Here is a 21783-nt window from a genome sequence, read left to right on the forward strand (position 1 = left end):
GGCCATTGCATTTAAAGAGACCGCACGCTTTTGAAATACTTTCCCTCCATTGGAAATGATGAAGGATAGGGGCACTTTCTTTGGGGGCTGATAACACTGGACCCCTGGTCCAATCTTCCTGAAACTTGGAGGGTTCTTTGAGGAGATGCTCCGGATGCTATGCTGCAGATTTGGGGCCTCGACATAAAAAATAGCTCCCCCCCCCAGAGGTCCCCCTAATAAAGCAAGAGCCCAGTATGGCTGACAACGCTGGGGTGGGAAATTTCTGGAGATCATTTAGGGTGGGAGTGGAGCCTGGGGAGGGTATGGTTGTGGAGGGGGGGGGGGATCTCTGCAAGGTCCAATGCTGTAGACCAGGGGTGGCCAAGTTTGCTTAATGTGAGAGCCACATAGAATAAATGTCAGATTTTTGAGAGCCACAAGACATTAACATAAGATGTTAAAGAGCCGGAAGGAAGGAAAGAGGGGAGATAGATGGGGGTGGGAAGTAGAGGTGGAAAGAAAACAACTTTAAATGCATTCTCCAAGCCCCCGACTGGCTTGTCTTGGAGAAGTGATTTTAATAGTCAAACCCCTTCTCCAAGCCAGCCAATGGGGGTGCCAGGGGCTCTGAGAGCCACACAATATGTGTAAAAGAGCCACATGTCGCTCCTGAGCCACAGTTTGGCCACCCCTGCTGTAGAACTATCCTCCCTAGAAGCCCTGCTGTCTACTGTCTGGAGATCAGCTGTGACTGCAGGCAATCTCCAGGGTGACAATCCCATCTAAGTCTGGGAGATCTCCAGGAGCCACCTGGCGATTTGCAGTCCGAGTTCAGTTCACTGTGACTCTGGGAAGCCCACCTTTAAACTATCATTAAGGAGCCACTGGGGGACGGGGAGTGAGGTTGCCAGATCCAGGTTGAGAAATTCCTGGAGATTCAGGAATGGAGCCTGGGGAGAAGGGCAGGGATGGGAACTCAGTGGGGTATGACACCAGAAAATACACCCTCCAAAACATCTGTTTTCTCCAGGAGAACCACCCTAGTCTGGAGGTGAGCTTTTAACTTTAGGGGCTCCCCAGGTCCCACTTGGAAGCTTTGGTGTCATTTTGCTACAATTCCTAACCTGGCTGTTCCCCTTCCATTTGCAACCCAAGTTCCCCCTGCAAGTTGCATGGCAGAGGGCGGGGAGATTTGAACCCAGAACCAACGCTGCAGGGTAATCAGACTAGGGGTGCCAATCCCCAGGTGGGGGCAGGGGATCCCCCGGTTTGGAGGCCCTCCCCCCACTTCAGGGTCATCAGAAAGCGGGGGCAGGGGGAAGTCTGCTGGGCATTCCATTATACCCTATGTAGACTGATTCCCATAGGGTATAGCGGAGAATTGATCCACTTGAATGATGTGGGAATCTGCCTTCATCATTCCAGCAGTTAATGTGGCCTGTTGTCTTACTTTTTGCTGTCATCTAGCAGTAGAGAAGAGCAAGAGTCCAGTAGCATCTTAAAGACCGACTAAATTTGTGGCAGGGAAGAGGAGATTTTATGAGTCACTGCTCACTTCTGCAGATACCTGTCATTTGTTATCTTCGTTTTAGTATACTGGTTTTATGGATATACCCTCTGATATTTTGGTAGGTTCCATGAGTTCCTGCTGGGCTTTTTCCTTGGAGGTTTTATCATTTTAACGTCTTTACAAACTTCCCTGGTGCCCCTATTGGATAGAAAGGCAGTGGGACAAACTAAACTAAGGCAGCACAGATGCATGCCCAGAATACTTTGTGGAGAGCAGCTGCCATGTTCCATCCCCTTGAGAAGCACTGGATCCCATAAATTTGTTGCTCACTTACTGATCTCACTCCCCCTTTCCTTCCTGATCTGACTTGTAGTTGGCAGAGGCAGGAGGAGTGTCGCCAGCGGAAGAGGAAGCTACGCGAAACCAGCACGCCATGGCAGCAGCTGCTAATACCTGGTTTCCTCGAAGTAAGTTCTGATCAGTGGTAGTGGTGGGGGGGACACCGGCTGCCCTTCTTGGGTTGGATTAACTTCGAAGGCAGGCCGTACATCTAGTTATTCTAGTTACAATGTGGAAAAGGAATTGGTTCCAGATCCTCAGCCCAGACTAGTCAATCACTGTCAACTATATAATCAAAAAATCAGGAGCCAAAAAAAGTGTAATAGAGTATTTTTTCCCATTTTGTCAGCAATTTTTCTTTCTTTCTTTTTTGTGCTCTGTCTTTCTCTTGCTGAGATTCAAGGCAGATTAAAAGATATAAAATGGTACAGTTCGACAGTGTAAAACAACCAATTAATTATGCAGTTGAACTAGGATTACAGAAGTAGAGAAGAATGCAGACAACAAATTAATTAAGGTAAGTTTGAGTCAAGTGGGACATTTAAGACCAATCAAGTTTACTTCTGGGTTTAAGCTTTTTGAAGAAGTGTTTATGCGCACAAAATCTTATACCCAGAATTAATCTTGGTTGGCATTAAAGGTACCACCGGACTCAAACTTTATTCTACTGCTTCAGACCACCTGAATTTATCTAAGGCAAGGTATACTATATGATATTTAAAAGTTTTATTGTTTTAAACTACAATAAAGAAGCATTGCAGAAAATACATAAAAAGAGGGAGAAGGGGCCTTGACAGAATGGGAAAACAGAAACAGAAACCAGTACAAATATATCAATTATAATTCCACCTCCCAATAAAATGCTCAAATCATTCTACCTACAAGTATAAAAATCTCCTTAAATATTACTTTCCTTTCTTCTTTTACCAGAATTTAAAAAATATATATTTTTTAAGAAACTAGTAAAGCAATGTAAATCTAAACAGTTCTTCTTAAACACATATTAAATATAACCAGTTAAGAAATAAGATTTTTTTCTTTCAAGACTGTCTCAACGTCAAATTTATCTAATTTAACTCGCGCCTATAATAAGCACAAAGTAAGTTATTGATTTAGCAAAATCCTTATTAAAAGAAGCACATAAAAATCATTTCATGAGATGGCTGGACAGCATTATTGATGTGACAAACACAAATTTGAGCATACTTCGGAGGATGGTAGAAGACAGGAGGGCCTGGCGTGACTTTGTCCACGGGGTCACAAAGAGTCGGACTCGACTGTGCGACTGAACAACACAACAATGCTATAAACCAGTTGTTCCAAATCTTTTTGGTATGGTGACCCACAAGTCGAAATTGACTTCATACGGTGACCCATCCAGAGCCGGCCCAGAGTTTTTTGTTGCCCTAGACAACCCAGTGATGGTATCGCTTTGCTCTGGTAAGACTTCACCTGGAGTATTGTGTTCAGTTTGGGGCACCACTTTTTAAGAGGGATGTAGACAAGCTGGAACGGGTCCAGAGGAGGGTGACGAAGATGGTGTGGGGTCTGGAGAAAGGTTGAAGGAGCTGGGCATGTTTAGCCTGGAGAGGAGGCGGCTGAGAAGTGATATGAGCACCATCTTCAAGTACTTGAAGGGCTGTCATAGAGAGGATGGCATGGAATTGTTTTATGTGGCCCTGGAAGGTAGGACCAAAACCAAAGGGATGAAATTAAATCAAGAGTTTCCAGCTCAACATTAGGAAGAACTTCCTGACCGTTAGAGCGGTTCCTCAGTGGAACAGGCTTCCTCGGGAGGTGTTGGGCTCTCCTTCCTTGGAGGTTTCTAAACAGAGGCTAGATGGCCATCTGACAGCAATGAAGATCCTGTGAATTTAGGGGGAGATATTTGTGATTTTCCTGCATTGTGCAGGGGGTTGGACTAAATGGCCCTGGAGCAGCAAATATGTTAGGAAAAATGGTATCTAATTCAGAAATTGCAAAACTTTTGGCCACCATTCTCCAACACAACTCTGGCTATGCTTGATTTTATGTCTAACCTAAATTCAATTCTGACTTATCTTGTCTATCCAAATATTTTTCTGTATTTTATGCTATGCCATTAAAGGTTTGAAACTGAAATTGAGATGACCCTGGAGGTCCCTTCCAGTTCTATGATTCTAACCTATGACCTTGGCACCGGTCTGTTCTAACATCCTGTTTTCTACAGAGCCCAACGAGATGTTTTTGAGAAACTAACAAACATCACACAAAGAGGGCAGCTGCCCCCATGGTGAACCCCAACCGAGTGAACCTCATCTCCTCCTCCTCCTCCTCTGCCAGCTGGGCCAGAGCTGAAGTTTGAGGAGGGGCACTTGGGAGATGCACAAAAATGGCAGATAGTGGAGAAGAGGTGGTGCTCAGGGACTGGAGGGAGTCTCTCTTCCACAGCAGGTAGAGCCAGTGGGTGAGAGAGTGGGTTGCTGAAGCTGAGCTCTGAGACAGAGACACATACCCCCCCCCCCACGCACACACCTCTTTCTCTCCTCCTTTGCTTCCCCCCCATAGCCTGCTGAGCCTCTCACCTCCTCTATCATTTCCCCCCTGTTCAGGTACTGCCACAAAGTTCCCGGTTGCCAGATGGCTTCCCCTCCCCATTATTGTCACCAAGAGGGAGGGGGAGATGAGAAGGTGAGAAGTTGTCAAGGAGGCTAGAAAGTGACAGATGCAGAAGGCAAGAGCTGCCATTAATGAGGGCTGGCCTGGGACCCACTTTCAGAGGCTTTGTGACCCACATATGGGTCCTGACCTGTAGGTTGGAAACACTGCTATGAGCGATACAGGAAGGGAGACATGACCACTCCATTGAAGTAGACTAGAACTAAATAGCCACATAAGTTAGAAAGAAGATTGCTAGTGGCAAATGAAATGAGAATTCTTTAATTCCAGTTTGGTGTAGTGGTTAAATGTGTAGACTCTTATCTGGGAGAACTGGATTTGATTCCACACTCCTCCACTTGCAGCTGCTGGAATGGCCTTGGGTCAGCCATAGCTCTGGCAGAGGTTGTCTTTGAAAGAGCAGCTGCTGTGAGAGCCCTCTCAGCCCCACCCACCTCACAAGATGTCTGTTGTGGGGGGAGAAGTTATAGGAGATTGTAAACTGCTCTGAGTGACTGATTCAGGGAGAAGGACGGGGTATAAATTGGCAGTCGTCGTCTTCTTTTTCTTCTTCTTCGCCTTGCTTTGACGGGGAGGGTGGAATATAAATCAAATAAACCTAAAAAAAAAAAAAACCCTAACCATAATTTTTATTTTATTTTTACCCTGGTGTAACTTTGTGACACTTGTATCTGAAAACAGTAACATAAAAATATCTTTGGCATAGCATACTGTATAGCCACATGCCTCATTAAGATCACTGTGGCAACTAAGAGTAAAATAATAATAAGAAGAAGACATTGGATTTGTATCCCGCCCTCCACTCCGAAGAGTCTCAGAGCGGCTCACAATCTCCTTTACCTTCCTCCCCCACAACAGACACCCTGTGAGGTGGGTGGGGCTGGAGAGGGCTCTCACAGCAGCTGCCCTTTCAAGGACAACCTCTGCCAGAGCTCTGGCTGACCTAAGGCCATGCCAGCAGGAGCAAGTGGAGGAGTGGGGAATCAAACCCAATTCTCCCAGATAAGAGTCCGCACACTTAACCACTACACCAAACTGGCAAAGAGTAGATATTCTTATCAAATAAATCAGTACACGGGCATTTATTGGTTGAGATTTTACTAATTTTTGAAACTGCTTGCTGGGCATTTCTTTATGGTGTCAGATAGCAGATGGCATATTCATGATGTCACACGGACTGCATAATGCAATTAGATTTCTCTGAGCCAGGAAGCCCAGGATTTAGTTAAGTATTGCTGAAGCTCAGTGTAGGTTAAGAAGTGCCCTGCTGGGTCAGAGTAAGGTGTCGTCTGTCCTGGAGCTTCACTCTGCTTCCCACAGTGGCCAGCCAGGGGCCTGGGAAAAGCTCACGACTGGGGTCCAAAGGCAGCAGCTGCCCCCTCTTATGATATTTCTGACATTGCCTTTGCAAACTCGGCCTGTGATAGGCCTGAACCAGGGTCACCAGCTCTGGGTTGGGAAATACCTGGAGATTTTGAGGGTGGCGCCTCAGGAAGGAGGACTTTGGGGAGGGGAAGGCTCTCCGCAGGGCACTGCCACAGAGCCTACCCTCCGAAGCAGCCACATTGTCCAGGGGAACAGATCTTGGCTGTCTGGAGATCAGTTGTAATAGCAGGACATCTCCAGGTGCTACTTGGGTCCCCAGCCCTTTTCAGCCTGTGAGCACCGTCGGAATTCTGGCACAAGATGGTGGGCAGAGCCACAAAATCATGGCTGTCACAGCATATCCTTCAGTCTTGTGCTGTAGTGGCAGCCATTGCCAGAACAACTTTTTGAAAATCTGCACAACCCATCAGTTCAGAGAGAATAAGATCAGTCTGTAACTGGCTGTGAGCAAACCCACTACCTTCAGACCAGCCTATCAACTCTCCAGTGGCCAGTCAGAAGGCTTGCTGGGCAAATGCCTCAGCTGGCCTCACATTTTCTAAAACCACTTTATGGGTGAGAGGGAAGGTGTCTGGGCTTCATGCGGGGGACCCCTGAGGGACGGGGGCCTTGTCAGGCCGTCTCTAAGCAAGCCGTTTCTTGCCTGCGACTCGAGAGAAGCAGGTTTTGTATCATCAGCTCACTGAGGACTCCTCATCCCGAATCCCCAGGCCATCCTCTAAGCAGGATTTTCATGTCCATGTCCCTTAGAGCTCTGATGTCCCCGTTATAGGGGCAGAGAAGAGCCCCCGAGGGTTCAAAACCAGCTTGCAGAGCACAAAAGACCAACCTCAGAAAGGAGTATTTGTTCCTTGACACATTCTAAGCGTATGCAAACTGTTTTCATAATGTGTATTTACATACGAGGTGATGTCTCCCTCGGTACTTTTTGATAAGCGTTTTGTGCATTGAGGTTTTTCGTAACAACTGGAGAACCAGTTTGGTGTAGTGGTTAAGTGTGCGGACTCTTATCTGGGAGAACCGGGTTTGATTCCCCACTCCTCCACTTGCAGCTGCTGGAATGGCCTTGGGTCAGCCATAGCTCTGGCAGAGGTTGTCCTTGAAAGGGCAGCTGCTGTGAGAGCCCTCTCCAGCCCCACCCACCTCACAGGGTGTCTGTTGTGGGGGAGGACGGTAAAGGAGATTGTGAGCCGCTCTGAGACTCTTTGGAGTGGAGGGCGGGATATAAATCCAATATCTTCATCTACCTCACAGGGTGTCTGTTGTGGGGGAGGAAGGTAAAGGAGATTGTGAGCCGCTCTGAGACTCTTTGGAGTGGAGGGCGGGATATAAATCCAATATCTTCATCTACCTCACAGGGTGTCTGTTGTGGGGGAGGAAGGTAAAGGAGATTGTGAGCCGCTCTGAGACTCTTCGGAGTGGAGGGCGGGATATAAATCCAATATCTTCATCTACCTCACAGGGTGTCTGTTGTGGGGGAGGAAGGTAAAGGAGATTGTGAGCCGCTCTGAGACTCTTTGGAGTGGAGGGCGGGATATAAATCCAATATCTTCTTCATTTCTGTTTTAATGTATTTGTCAAATGTATACTTTTTGAATTGTTTGGGATTTGGGAATATAAACAGTGTGGTGGCGACACATATCGACACATACTGATATTTTTTGGGTTTGGTATACCTGAACTCCCAAAATACCATTTTTTGTGTGTGCAGACCCCTAGCATGTGGTACAGGCAACTGAGGATGGACAGTGGGAGGACTTGCAAGCAGGAGAAGGATGCACAGGTGGGGGGGGGGCATGCCGGTGTTGGGGTGGGAGGGAGGGCATGAGAGAGCCCCTGGCCACTGTGTGCCCCGTGTCCCCTGAAAACTGGAACTGGCTCTGCTGTGGGGGCTACAGATTATTCCCACCTTGCAAGCTAGGAAGGAGGGAGGGAGGGTCCTAAGAGACCTGAGCTGCATCTTGGGTATTTTATTGATATTAAAACTAGTCTACATACACAGATGAAACCCAATTTGCCTGTAATATTCTCCATGAAGATAACATCGCTGACCTCTTGTGTGCAAGTGCTTTCTTCTGTTCTTGAGATGGCATGTGGGATGAGAAAGTGATCAGCCCATTGGCTAGGATGCAACAGAGAGTTCACCTTAAGGTGGCAATTACTGATCCCTCCCTAAATGCACTTCTAGGACTCTCTCCAGATCCCATTCCTCTACCTTTTAAACAAGCCCTTTCCTTTGGCTTCTATGTTCTGTTAAATAGCTGCAACTTCATCACCACAATGGAGTGGGTGATGTATCCCAAAATAAGTTCTGGAGAGGGTGGGATCCCAACATGTTTGGAGATTACGTCATGTCCCTCAGAACAGCTCAGCATAATATTTTAGTTCGGTATTCTCCTCCCAGTCTGACAATGTGCATTTTCATAGAATGGCTTACAATTGCAACAAAATCTCCTCCTTCTCTTCTGAGGATTGTTCAACAGTTTCCTTATGCATTTATGTGAGGATTTTTCTTCCAAGGACTCTCCCTATTTGCTTGTCTTAGAAGTCCCTTGGCAAAAATCTGCCATTTCCCTTCATTTAATCTTTGCAATGTCTTGGATTCAAAACTCCCCTTTTAACTCCAAGGCTTTGGCAGTATTTAAACCCACTAATCAGACCAGACTGAAAGTAAATAGAAAACAGCTGGAAATAATGAGAAAATGGTGTTTTAAAAAAGATATTTAAGGTTTGACATTTATTCCTGTGGTAAATGTCAAAAGATGAAAACGCTTAACTCTGCTCTGGTAAGACCTCACCAGGAGTATTGTGTTCCGTTTTGGGCACCGCATTTTAAGAAGGATATAGACAAGCTGGAATGGGTCCAGAGGAGGGCAATGAAGATGGTGAGGGGTCTAGAGACTAAGTCCTATGAGGAAAGGTTGAAGGAGCTGAGGATGTTTAGCCTGGAGAGGAGGTGACTGAGAGGTGATAGGATCACCATCTTCAAGTACTTGAAGGGCTGTCCTATAGACGAGGGTGTGGAATTGTTTTCTGTGGCCCCAGAAGGTAGGACCAGAACCAATGGGTTGAAATTAAATCAAAAGAGTTTCCGGCTCAACATTAGGAAGAACTTCCTGACCGTTTGATTCCTCAGTGGAACAAGCTTTCTTGGGAGGTGGTGGGCTCTCCTTCCTTGGAGGTTTTTAAACAGAGGCTAGATGGCCATCTGACAGCAATGAAGATCCTGTGAATTTAGGGGGGAGTGTTTGTGAGTTTCCTGCATTGTGCAGGGGGTTGGACTAGATGACCCTAGAGATCCCTTCCAACTCTATGATTCTATGATTCTGCATTTCAAATTTTATTTTGTATTGGTTGTACCCTTGTTAAGATTTTCCCAGAGGTCTTATCTTCGGAATTTTTTTGGTGAGTTTCAAATACTTTAGCCGTCTATATAACTTCACTCAAATAGAAGTGACTAGCAAAGATACAGAAAAGAGTAAGAGTTCAGTAGCATCTTAAAAACTGACAAAAATTTGTGATATTTGAGCTTCCATGAGTCACTGTTTAATTCAAACTGGCCAATCGGGAGGCAGTATCAGAGGATCCTAGGATCTGCCAATAAGAATGCATATTCTAATGAAGGATCCAAAAAGGGCACAATCACAGGTTGTTTTCTGTTTCTTGGGGCTAAGTTTTCCCTGCCCCAACTGCATATATGGCCACATATTCTGGTACTTAGCAGTAATTTGTAGTCACTTAGTAGAGATGCTGAATCACTAATAAAGAGCTTTAATCACTACGCAAGAGCCTCCTCATGCATCGAACCCAGTATTAATACCCACCATCAGCAGGATGGAAGGTGATTGCCCTCCTCTCTTGGGCATGCACCTGCACAGGAGATCCTGGAGGTTTTTGCCATCTTCTGGGCATGGAGCAGGGATCTCAGGGTGTGTGTGGGGGGAAGGTATTCGTTAATTTTCTGCATTGTGCAGCGGATTGGACTGGATGACCCTGGAGATCCCTTTCAGCCAGGCCTCAGATTCAGCAGGAGCTCACAGGAGCACAGCTCCTGAACCTTTCTGAGGGTTCCCCCTCTTCCTCCCCACCTACCTTGTCCATTGAATAGTAGGTGCAGCTGCATAACAATCCCTGGATTAGGAGAGTGGGCAGCCAGCCAGCCACCAGGGGCTTTGCCATGGCCCCAGCAGCCCTCATTAACCCCTGGAGAAGCCCACACCATCCTTTCTCCACTTCTGATGTGATTTGGGTGGCAGATGGCTTGCTGGCCTTTTGACCCACACATGGATCTCTAGCCAGCCCAAGCAGGCCTCACTCGCCCGGGGCTCTCCTTTCTTGCATTGGGTTGCTTTTGATTGGGGGGGAGCGTATGCTCATGAGTTATGCTATTGAGCTCCACCACCTATTTTTTTTACAAAACGACGACCCCTGCTTTCAACTCTGTGTTTTTATGGTATCCAAGGAAGCCGCTGGAGAAGCTATGTATATCTTGTGGGAAGGGCGGGATATAAATTCTAAATAAATAAATAAATAAATAAAATCTTGCTTGGTGCAAAAAGTGCATGGAACCAGCCCTGTGCTTATGCTCTTGAACTGTTTAGTAGTAGAAATATTTGTGCGGCGTTTAGGTGCATCAGAACACCAGCTTGATTGTAACAATTTTAGGGAAAAGACCTTCTTAAGAACGAATGTCTGAGCTGTTGGGTCAAGTAAAAAAATAAAAGCCGTGCTTTAACAAAATCCCTCCGAGTTTATGCTTTATTAATTTGCCTCTCCGAGTGCTTTAAAGAATTTTGAGCTTGAATATAATTTTGGAGAGCAATATTTTGAAACTGTTCATTACAGGCTTGCCTCCAGTTCCTTCTACTTCCCAAGCAAGCTTTCCGGAGTTTTCCATGAGAGAACGGATGAGAGAGAAGCTCAAGGCTGCACGGGTAAGACTGCCTTTTGAAAATTCATAGATCTGCCGAGTTACCTCCTTAAATATCCCACCTACATGTTTGTTTGGGGGACTCTTTTGCTTTAGGGCGCATTGATTCATCTCATACTTAAACACTGAACAGAGTGGACAGGAGACTGGCTGAGACAAGGAGATCCAGTTCAGATTCTTGCATGGCCGCAAAATTTATCTTGGACCAGTCCCGCTCTGTCTGTCTAACTTACCTTACAGTGTCGTTGTAAGTGTAAACAGGAGAGGGTTAGGTCTGTGTCTGCTACATGGAAGGCTGGGATAGAAGTGCAGCAGGCTCTCTGATAAAGGGTTTAAATTGGCCATTGTATTATTGCTTAGAAGTACCAAGTTTCAAGTCCTGATGTCAGGAGACAACAGCCTGGTACAGACAACACCCCCCCCCCCCCGCATGGTGTGCGGAAGTGGACACACGATTGCTGGCACTGGCCCCTGCCTCTGGGTGATTGCCTGGGCATCTGCAGTGCCCTTTTGTGCCAACTCTCCCTCACTGTGGGGTGTGTGAGCACGCCAGGGCAGGGGTTCCGTACCAGGGCTTCTGTACACTGGAGATCCATCCGGTCTGGGTAGAATTTGGGGTGGGATCCCGGTCTTCTCCAGTAGCAGCTCTGGGTGTCTGGAATCCCACCAAATGCCACTTTCTGGTGGGCACGGACTGCGGAATCAAACAGCAAAAGGCAGATTGCTAAAGAAAAATCAGAGTAGTTGATATCAAGACTAAATTCACGTATGAATTTAATTAATACAAAGTCTGTTCTTTGTGATAATAGAATTTATGAATCTTTGTGGGGTTTTTAAAAAGAAAAGGAATGCATGAATAATGAAAATTAGATTCTTTCTCCCCTCCCCCCGTCTCTGTCTTTTGTGCTGTTCAGTCTAGAGCAGAAAGTGCTTTGCTAGAAGAAGTCTCAAATTCACGATCTCTGAAAAGTTTCAGAGAGAGGAAGTCCCATCTGAGGCTGGTAAATGAGGTGAGTGGCTTCCTGGAACCCCAGCGTGTTTTCCTCCCCTGATTTCATGCTGTTCTGCTAGCCACAGGTGGATCTTCCAGGAGAGGGAAAGTTAATTTGTTTCATTGTGATAACGAAGAGAGTCTATGCCAGGGCTGCCAGACTACACCTTGGGGTGCCACATGTGGCTCTTTAACATATATTGTGGGGCTCTCAAAACCTTCACCACCCTGTCAGCCAGCTTGGAGAAGCATTTGTCTCTTTAAATCACTTCTCCGGGCCAAGCCAGCTGGTGGCTTGGAGAATGCATTTAAAGTTAAAAGATGTTTTCTTTCCACCTCTCTCACCATCTATTCCCTCCCTCTCTCCCTTCCTTCCATCCTTCCTTTGTGGTTCTCAAACATCTGATATTCACGTCTTGTGAATTCACGTCTTGTGAAAATGTCAAGACAGTGTGCGTTTGCAATCAAAAAGGCCAACGCCATGCTGGGAATTATTAGGAAGGGAATTGAAAACAAATCAGCCAGTATCGTAATGCCCCTGCATAAATCGATGGTGCGGTCTCATTTGGAGTACTGTGTGCAGTTCTGGTCGCCGCACCTCAAAAAGGATATTATAGCATTGGAGAAAGTCCAGAAAAAAGCAACTAGAATGATTAAAGGGCTGGAACACTTTCCCTATGAAGAAAGGTTGAAATGCTTGGGACTCTTTAGCTTGGAGAAACGTCGACTGCGGGGTGACATGATAGAGGTTTACAAGATAATGCATGGGATGGAGAAAGTAGAGAAAGAGGTACTTTTCTCCCTTTCTCACAATACAAGAACTCGTGGGCATTCAATGAGATTGCTGAGCAGACAGGTTAAAACGGATAAAAGGAAGTACTTCTTCACCCAAAGGGTGATTAACATGTGGAATTCACTGCCACAGGAGGTGGTGGCAGCCATAAGTATAGCCACCTTCAAGAGGGGTTTAGATAAAAATATGGAGCAGAGGTCCATCAGTGGCTATTAGCCACAGTCTGTGTGTGTGTATATATAAATTTTTTGCCACTGTGTGACACAGGGTGTTGGACTGGATGGGCCATTGGCCTGATCTAACATGGCTTCTCTTATGTTCTTATGGATTGCAAACATCTGACATTTATTCTATGTGGCAAATTTGGCCACTTCTGATCTATGCTTTAGAGTAGCAGAAAAAAGCAATATTCCAGCAGCTCCTTTAAGTCAGTTCCCTTCCCATAATGCAGCAAGAGGAATGTGGCTCCCTGCCGTTTCCTGTGCTCCTCCTCCCTCATCTGCTGAGGGTCTCACAGAAGGAAGAAAGGATGCTATTGAGGCTGTTGCAGCCCACCAGGATCTGGTGTTGACCACCTGTTGAAGACCAGGGTTGAAAAGGAGTGTCTGGCCCCCCTTCTTCATGGCCTTAGCAGCCTGGTTTCCACCAATGGATGGGGGTGGGAAAGGAACTGGGTCTGTGTGTACATCCCTCACGGTTTTATTTAAAGCCAGGGTTGGCTTGCCCAGTAGGCAAATTGGGCTCCCCCCCCTCCGGTGCCCAAGGCAACCTGCTAGTTTGCCCGCCACCATTGTTGCGGCCGCCTCCAGCCTCCTCTGGCCCACCGCCACGCTCTGCTCCCCCCCCACTGCTGTGCTCCACTCACTCGCCTTCTAGCAGCCCGCGCCTATGCCTTTGGTTAAATGTGCAGGCGTGGGCTGTGAGAAGCCTGTAGGGCTGCTTTAGTCATGGCAAGCAGGGGGGCAGGAGAGTGGAGTGCGGCAGCAGGGCAAGCAGAACGCCGCGGTGGGCTGGAGGAGGTGGGGGGCCAGAGGAGAGGGGGGGGAGCGCAGCAGTGGGCTGGAGGTGGCTGGCGGGGGTGGGGGGCGAGTGAAGCACGGTGGAGGGGCACCTGCCTAGGGCACTATTTGCCCATGAGTCGGCGCTCTTAAAGCATTCCTTCTCTCTACATGCCCGGTGCCTCACATAGAAAAAACAGACTTTCCTGTCCGCACGCCCCTTCTCCTGCAAGTCGCAGTTACCCACGTCCATGTGTTGGCGCTGCCAGTGTAAAATGAATTCCTGCTTTAATGGCTATTTCTGTGTGTGCAGGTAGGTGAAGAAGAAGCAAGCGTCATTGAAGAGAATGAGTCCAGGGTATCTGCAAGAGTAAAGCTGCACGATTCTGCCAGAAAGATGAAGCAAAAATCCCAGGTGAGGACTGATCTTGAAATACAACTGCTGTCTCTTGGCTTCCCTCAAGGCTCATTCCTCAAGGACAATTCAGTCAGTCACAAATGGGGTTGCCAACCAACAGGTGGAGCCTGAAGAATTACAGCTGATCTCCAGGTGACTGAAGGATGTTTCCCACCGAGGCCCCTCCCCAGGCTCCACCCCCAAATCTCCAGGAATCTCCCAACCTGGAGCTGGCAATCCCATTTGTGACTGATTGAATTGTCCTTGAGGGATGATGGGATTGTGAATACAGTACAATAAGCCACCTGATGGCTGTGAGCATTTAGAAACTTCAAAGCAAATAAAATGCCATGATTACAATACACCGCAATTTAAAAATATGGAGGTTGTGTGATACCCAGTCTTTTCTTACAAGGGCCCATTTGTGTGTGCACTTGTGAATGTGACACAGTAAGAGGAAGGATGTTTTCACGCTTCAAGCGACGGGAGGAAAGAAATGGAGAAAGTGGCACATGGCTGAATCAGCACTATGCATAGTAAAATAAGCAATTCCATTGAATATTAAGAAATTGGAATGAAATGTATATGTTCAATTGTACACTCAGGTATAATGCCCGTGTGGTATAGTGGTTCGAGTGTTGGACTAGGAGCTGGGAGACCCAGGTTCGAATCCCTCCTCTGCCATAAAAGCTCAGTGGGGTGAACTTGGACCAATCCGGTGCACCTCTTAGGGCTGGGGTGAGGATAAACTGGAGGAGAGGAGAATGATCTGCGCCACTTTGGGAATGCGCTGAGGAGGGGAAAGGCGTGATATGAATGTAGTAAAGTGAAAGAAGAGAAGGAATCCTAGCTGGGCGCCTGTACCCTTTTCCAAGCAGGCCAGGAAACACGTAAAACACAAACTGCAGCGACGACCTTTAAAGAGCAATATTTTGTTGGTTTGCTTGTTTACTTCATTTGTAGGTAGCCTTTCTCATTGCATCTCAAGGCTGGTTGCAGAGTTCAAAAATGATGCACTGTAATGAGTGCAACGAACCACCCAATAAAGTTGGGTTAAAATACTAGAGAACAAAGAAATAAAAAGCAGCATAATATATCCAATAAGTAATGTTTTGGATGTTAAAATTGCCGTCCTGTTCCTTCGGCAAGAATGCCCTCCTGCGCAGTTCCGTGTTCTGTGGAATGATAACGGTGCGGCAGTGTTCCCGAGTTCACCAGGCAGGCCGCTCTGCCCAGTAGGAGCTGCCACTGAAGATGGACCTCTGGGCCATCTGCCTCTGGGCGGTGTGGCCAGGGCTGGCCTTAGACTGTCTAGCACCCTAGGCAAAGCTAACTTCTGGCATACGCCCCCCCCCCCGCCACATTGATAACATCACCAAGTCACCTGGGAGTGCCCGATTTGGAGCCCCCAGAAGGGGGGGCGCCCTAGGCAATCTCCTAGTTTGCCCATTGGTAGTTCTGGCCCTGGGTAATGTCAGGCATAGGTTCATTGAAGCTCACAAGCCAGCAGACTTTGATATTTTAAAACAAAGTTGTCTTTATTGCATACATCAGTGTTACTCCAGCACGGCGACTATTGGAACTGATGGAGATCAGCTCGAACTATTGGCCTTTATCTTTCTACTTCAAAGCAATGGTTTCTAGCCCCTGATTCCCAAAACAAAAGGTTGCTTTGCATGTGAGATCTTTCCCAGCGCTTCCCCCCCCCCCCCTTATCTTGTCCGTTGGTGGTTATAATTCCCAGCGGCAATGTCCTTGGGCCTCCGGAGCGGGGGTGAGAATTTGGCACGTACTGTAGGCTTCAAAGGGATCTTGGCAACCTTTGATATTCATGGGAAGCGGCCTCTACTCTTCCCCCCCCCCGCCCTCCTGGTTGTCCCCAGCTTCTATGTTAGTTAGCATTTTTATGCAGCATTGAATATGGTTAGTAACAGCATTACTTAATATCGTAAATGAACAGAGCCTGACAGGCGTGGCACGTGTTGGAATGAAAGTTTACCTACTCTCTGGACTCAAACTTCACCAAGCCCTTCTTTCAAGGAGAGGGTGATGGAGTGAATACTCTCAAATGCCGCATCTTCATCATCGTAGTATCTGTTGGCTTTGGGAGGAGCAAAGGGCAACTAGAATGATTCAAGGGCTGGAGCACTTTCCCTACGAAGAAAGGTTAAACCGCTTGGGGCTCTTCAGCTTGGAGAAACGTCGACTGCGGGATGACATGATAGAGGTTTACAAGATCATGCATGGAATGGAGAAAGTAGAGAAAGAAGTACTTTTCTCCCTTTCTCACAATACAAGAACTCGTGGGCATTCGATGAAATTGCTGAGCAGACAGGTTAAAACGGATAAAAGGAAGTACTTCTTCACCCAAAGGGTGATTAACATGTGGAATTCACTGCCACAGGAGATGGTGGCAGCTACAAGCATAGCCAGCTTCGAGGGGATTGGATAAAAATATGGAGCAGAGGTCCATTAGGGGCTATTAGTCACAGCATATTATTGGAACTGTCTGGGGCAGTGATGCTCTGTATTCTTGGTGCTTGCCTCCTGATGGCACTTGGGGAGGGGGGGGGGTTGGCCACTGTGTGACACAGAGTGTTGGACTGGAGGGGCCATTGGCCTGATCCAACAGGGCTTCTCTTATGTTCTTATGTGACACAGAGTGTTGGACTGGAGGGGCCACTGGCCTGATCCAACAGGGCTTCTCTTATGTTCTTATGTGACACAGAGTGTTGGACTGGAGGGGCCATTGGCCTGATCCAACAGGGCTTCTCTTATGTTCTTATGTGACACAGAGTGTTGGACTGGAGGGGCCATTGGCCTGATCCAACAGGGCTTCTCTTATGTTCTTATGTGACACAGAGTGTTGGACTGGAGGGGCCACTGGCCTGATCCAACAGGGCTTCTCTTATGTTCTTATGTGACACAGAGTGTTGGGCTGGATGGGCCATTGGCCTGATCCAACAGGGCTTCTCTTATGTTCTTATGTGACACAGAGTGTTGGACTGGAGGGGCCACTGGCCTGATCCAACAGGGCTTCTCTTATGTTCTTATGTGACACAGAGTGTTGGACTAGATGGGCCACTGGCCTGATCCAACAGGGCTTCTCTTATGTTCTTATGTGACACAGAGTGTTGGACTAGATGGGCCACTGGCCTGATCCAACAGGGCTTCTCTTATGTTCTTATGTGACACAGAGTGTTGGGCTGGATGGGCCATTGGCCTGATCCAACATGGCTTCTCTTATGTTCTTATGTTCTTAACAATAAGAGGATCCTTTCTTCGTCATTGCAGGGGAAGAGAGTGTAGCCGTTGTCATTTCACTAGGATTGTTTCAGTTTATTAACTCGGATTTCAGCTACCTGCGATATATTGTCTTCAGAAATAAAATCCAGGCTGGGCGTAGTTCTAGCTCTTTTATTTGTGCGGAAGTATTGCGCAGAAGAACTCGTCTTTAACAGACTTTATCTTTTCTCGTTAGATCCAAACCAGCTATCCTTCTTCTGAAGGAGCCTATAACTTCTTCACTTTCCATTTCAATCCTGAGCCGGAGAACATAGGGGAAGAAACTCGGCAGAAGGGAAAAAATGTCTCTGACGCGGGTGACGAAGAGCAGAAGTCCAGTATCGGACACCAAGAAGAACAAGTGGAGGGCGAAATGGTACCAGTGATAATAACCGAAAGGGCATACCTGTTCAGGCATCTGTTTAGAGTTAGTGTTTTGCACGGGCTGTGGAGAAGGGGGAGCACAACCAACACCAGCTGTGGCCAGCTTTTTCTCCCCCCGCCTGCTGTCCTGCCTGGGTCCTGAGACGAGAGCATGGAAACAGCAGCAAAGGGGGTGGGGGTTATTGGAGAGGAGGGGCCTTTTCCTTCACCCCTGGCATGAGGGAGACTCACACCTTGTCCAGTCTGGACTGTAGTACCTGTTTCCAGATGTGAACCACCTGCCAACCTTAAGCCCTACCAAGCTTTGATCACCTTGATCTTTTCCCAGGAGAATGCAGGTGCCACGTGGGGGAGCAGTGCTCAGGAGAGGCACAGCTGGCCTGTGAAAGAGCCGTTGTGCCTTATCTTTTCAAGGGGAACATAATAGAAGGTTGCCAGCTCCGGGTAGGGAAATACCCGAAGACTGGGGAGGGTGGAGCCTGGGCAGGGTGTGGTTTGGGAAGGGGGAGGGGACCAAAGGAAAGTGTAATGCCATAGAGCCTGCCCTCCAAAGTGGCCGTTTTCTTCAGGGAAACTGATCTTGGTTGCCTGGAGATCAGGGCTTTTTTTGTAGCAGGACCTCCTTTGCATATTAGGCCACACCCCTCTTATGTAGCCAGTCCTCCAAGAGCTTCCAGGGCTCTTAGTCCAGGGCCTACTGTAAGCTCCAAGAGGATTGGCTACATCCGAGGTGTGTGGCCTAATGTGCAAAGGAGCTCCTGTTGCAAAATAAGCCCTGTTGGAGATCAATTGTAATTGCATGTGGAGGCCGGCAACCCTAGATGCTTGATTGACACTTACCTGTGCAGTGTGTGCAGGCCTGAAACCTGTACGTAGAGTTAGACTTTTCACTGAAGGATTTGTCGGTTTTGTTGTTTTTGCTTTAACCTCATCTTTGAAACAGGATAACACAGTCTGAGTCCAGGGGCACGTTTAAGACCAGCAAAGGAGAGCCAGTTTGGTGTCGTGGTGAAGTGTGCGGACTCTTATCTGGGAGAACCGGGTTTGATTCCCCACTCCTCCACTTGCACCTGCTAGCATGGCCTTGGGTCAGCCAGAGCTCTGGCACAGGTTGTCCTTGAAAGGGCAGCTGCTGGGAGAGCCCTCTCCAGCCCCACCCACCTCACAGGGTGTCTGTTGTGGAGGAGGAAGGGAAAGGAGATTGTGAGCCGCTCTGAGACTCTTCGGAGTGGAGGGCAGGATATAAATCCAATATCTTCTTCTTCTTCTGGGTATAAGCTTTCATGCGCATGCACACAAATTAAACTTTGGTGTCTTAACTTTCTTGGACTCAAACTTCATTATGTGGCTTCAACACAACTACCCGCCCATGTTGAAAGAGAGTGTCTGCTAAACAGGAGACCTTTGTCTAAAATGTTTTGTCACGTTTGCATTTAAAATGCAGAGTGAAGAGGAGCATCTAGTTCGCGATAAAGAGGACGATGATTTATTGCTCCTCGAGCAGGCAGCTGCCGACTTCCTCGTGGTGAAACCTGCCGAGTATGAGAGCTACTCTGGACGAGTACAGAAGGAGAGAGAGCTCTTCTTCAATCCCAGCAAGCTGAGAGGTTGTGGTGCATTCTTGTGTGTAGCTTTGTTTTGTGGGGTTTGGATTAGTCATGTCCCAACTGCAATATTTCATGATTATTGTGAGGGAACTAGAGGTATAGTACAACTCCCCCCACTATGATGTAGATAGGAAATAACTGAGGGAATTTATGCATCATGTAAAGCCCCGTGGCACAAAGTGGTAAGTTGCAGTATTGCGGTCCAAGCTCTGCTCACGACCTGAGTTCGATCCCAGCGAAAGCTGGTTCAGGTAGCCGGCTCAAGGTTGACGGAGCCTTCCATCCTTCCGAGGTTAGGAAAATGACTACCCAGCTTGCTGGGGGGAAAGTGTGGATGACTGGGGAAGGCAATGGCAAACCACCTCGTAAAAAAGTCTGCCATGAAAACGTCATGATGCAATGTCACCCCAGAGTTGGAAACGACTGGTACTTGCACAGGGGGACTACCTTTGCCTTTTAAGGAGCCCTGTGGCACAGAGTGGTAAAGCTGCAGTACTGCAGTCCGAGCTCTCTGCTCACGACCTGAGTTCGATCCCAGCGAAAGCTGGATTCAGGTAGCTGGCTCCAGGTTAACTCAGCCTTCCATCCTTCCAAGGTCAGGAAAATGAGGACCCAGCTTGCTGGGGGGAAAGTGTGGATGACTGGGGAAGGCAGTGGCAAACCACCCCGTAAAAAGTCTGCCGTGAAAACGACATGATGCGATGTCACCCCAGAGTTGGAAACGACTGGTACTTGCACAGGGGGACTACCTTTGCCTTTTAAGGAGCCCTGTGGCACAGAGTGCAGCTGCTGTACTGCAGTCCAAGATCTCTGCTCATGACCTGAGTTTGATCCTGGCAGAAGCTGGGTTCAGGTAGCTGGCTCCAGGTTGACTCAGCCTTCCATCCTTCCGAGGTTAGTAAAATGCGGACCCAGCTTGCTGGGGGGAGAGTGTAGATGACTGGGGAAGGCAATGGCAAACCACCCCGTAAAGTCTGCCATGAACATCACGCAGCATCATCCCGTGAACATCTCTGCGACATCACCACAGAGTCGGAAACAACTGGTGCTTGCACAGGGGACTACCTTTACCTTTTAAGGAGCCCCGTGGCACAGAGTGGTAAAGCTGCAGTACTGCAGTCCGAGCTCTCTGCTCAGGACCTGAGTTCAATCCCGGAGGAAGCTGGGTTCAGGTAGCTGGCTCAAGGTTGACTCAGCCTTCCATCCTTCTGAGGTCAGTAAAATGAGTGCCCAGCTTGCTGGGGGAGAAGTGTAGATGGCTGAGGAAGGCAACGGCAAACTACCCTGTAAAAAATCTGCCGTGAAAACATTGTGATGCGACATTACCCCAGAGTCAGAAACGACTGGTACTTGCACAGGGGACTACCTTTTTATATATCGTGTACAATGAAATATTCTGAAATGGAAGCAGGCAGAGAGTTTATCTGTGGCATTGTCACTCAGTGGTACATCATGGAAAGGTGACCCCTATAGAGCATCTTTTATCAGTTTGGTGTAGTGGTTAAGTGTGCAGACTCTTATCTGGGAGAACCGGGTTTGATTCCCCACTCCTCCACTTGCACCTGCTGGAATGGCCTTGGGTCAGCCAGAGCTCTCTTATCTGGTAGAACCGGGTTTGATTCCCCACTCCTCCACTTGCACCTGCTGGAATGGCCTTGGGTCAGCCAGAGCTCTGGCAGAGGTTGTCCTTGAAAGGGCAGCTGCTGGGGGAGCCCTCTCAACCCCACCCACCTCGCAGGGTGTCTGTTGTGGGGGGAGAAGATAAAGGAGATTGTAAGCTGCTCTGAGTCACTGATTCAAAGAAAAGGGCGGGGTATAAATCTGCAATTCTTCTTCTTCTTCTTCCAGATGAGGAAGTCCTTGCCCTGTCTCCAATAAGGTGAAAGGGTTGGAGCCCATCTAAGCCCCCTGCACAAAAGCACAACTACCCTGCCTCCCCGGTCCCAGAGCAGCCCAAAATGCTCCTGAAGTGCTGCTCTTGGGGTTCAGGGGACCTCCCTGATCAATAGGAAAGGGGGGGTGTTGAAAGGCTGCTGTGGGGGAGTTGCCCCTCCTGTTGCAGATATTTGTGATTTCAACCTTAAGTCATTAAGTTCCAGTTAGCTACCATCTTTCAAAGAACACTATAACTAATAGTGAAGTCCAGTGCAGTTGTGTGGAAATAAGCTGCTTCTTGCACCACTAAGATTTGCTTTTAATTGTTTAGAGTTAGATGCGTTGTCGGTGAGGAAACTTGCAAATGTGGATATTGGTATGACGCTATAACTTATACCATACTAGGTATGACATGACAAACATCAGGACTGAAGAGAAGACTGTCAAAGAACCTAAGATCTTTCTGTGCCTGACTCTGTCTAATCTGATTACGTGTGCAGAAGACCACCTCTATTCCATCTGAAGCAGGGGTCCTTGGCCTTTTTGATCCTGCAGGCACCTTTCTATGACAGCCAGTTGGGTGTAGTGATTAAGTGAGCAGGCTCTTCTCTGGGAGAGCCGGGTTTGATTCCCCCTCTCCTCCACTTG

The 21783-nt window shown here is 47.8% G+C and overlaps 1 protein-coding gene across 1 annotated transcript in view; it reads left to right on the forward strand.

The window, feature by feature from the left end:
* Window positions 1–1848: 1848 nt before the first annotated feature.
* CC2D2A (coiled-coil and C2 domain containing 2A) overlaps window positions 1849–21783 on the forward strand; it is a 92102-nt gene continuing 72167 nt past the window's right edge. The window contains exons 1-6 of the mRNA XM_060247273.1: window positions 1849–1959; window positions 10721–10809; window positions 11720–11815; window positions 13901–14002; window positions 17466–17645; window positions 19098–19260. Coding sequence (XP_060103256.1) covers window positions 1926–1959; window positions 10721–10809; window positions 11720–11815; window positions 13901–14002; window positions 17466–17645; window positions 19098–19260 — 664 coding nt within the window. The 5' untranslated portion in view covers window positions 1849–1925. The remainder of the gene's footprint in view (window positions 1960–10720; window positions 10810–11719; window positions 11816–13900; window positions 14003–17465; window positions 17646–19097; window positions 19261–21783) is intronic.

This window comes from Heteronotia binoei, chromosome 9 (assembly GCF_032191835.1).
Source record: "Heteronotia binoei isolate CCM8104 ecotype False Entrance Well chromosome 9, APGP_CSIRO_Hbin_v1, whole genome shotgun sequence".
Lineage (NCBI taxonomy): Eukaryota > Metazoa > Chordata > Lepidosauria > Squamata > Gekkonidae > Heteronotia > Heteronotia binoei.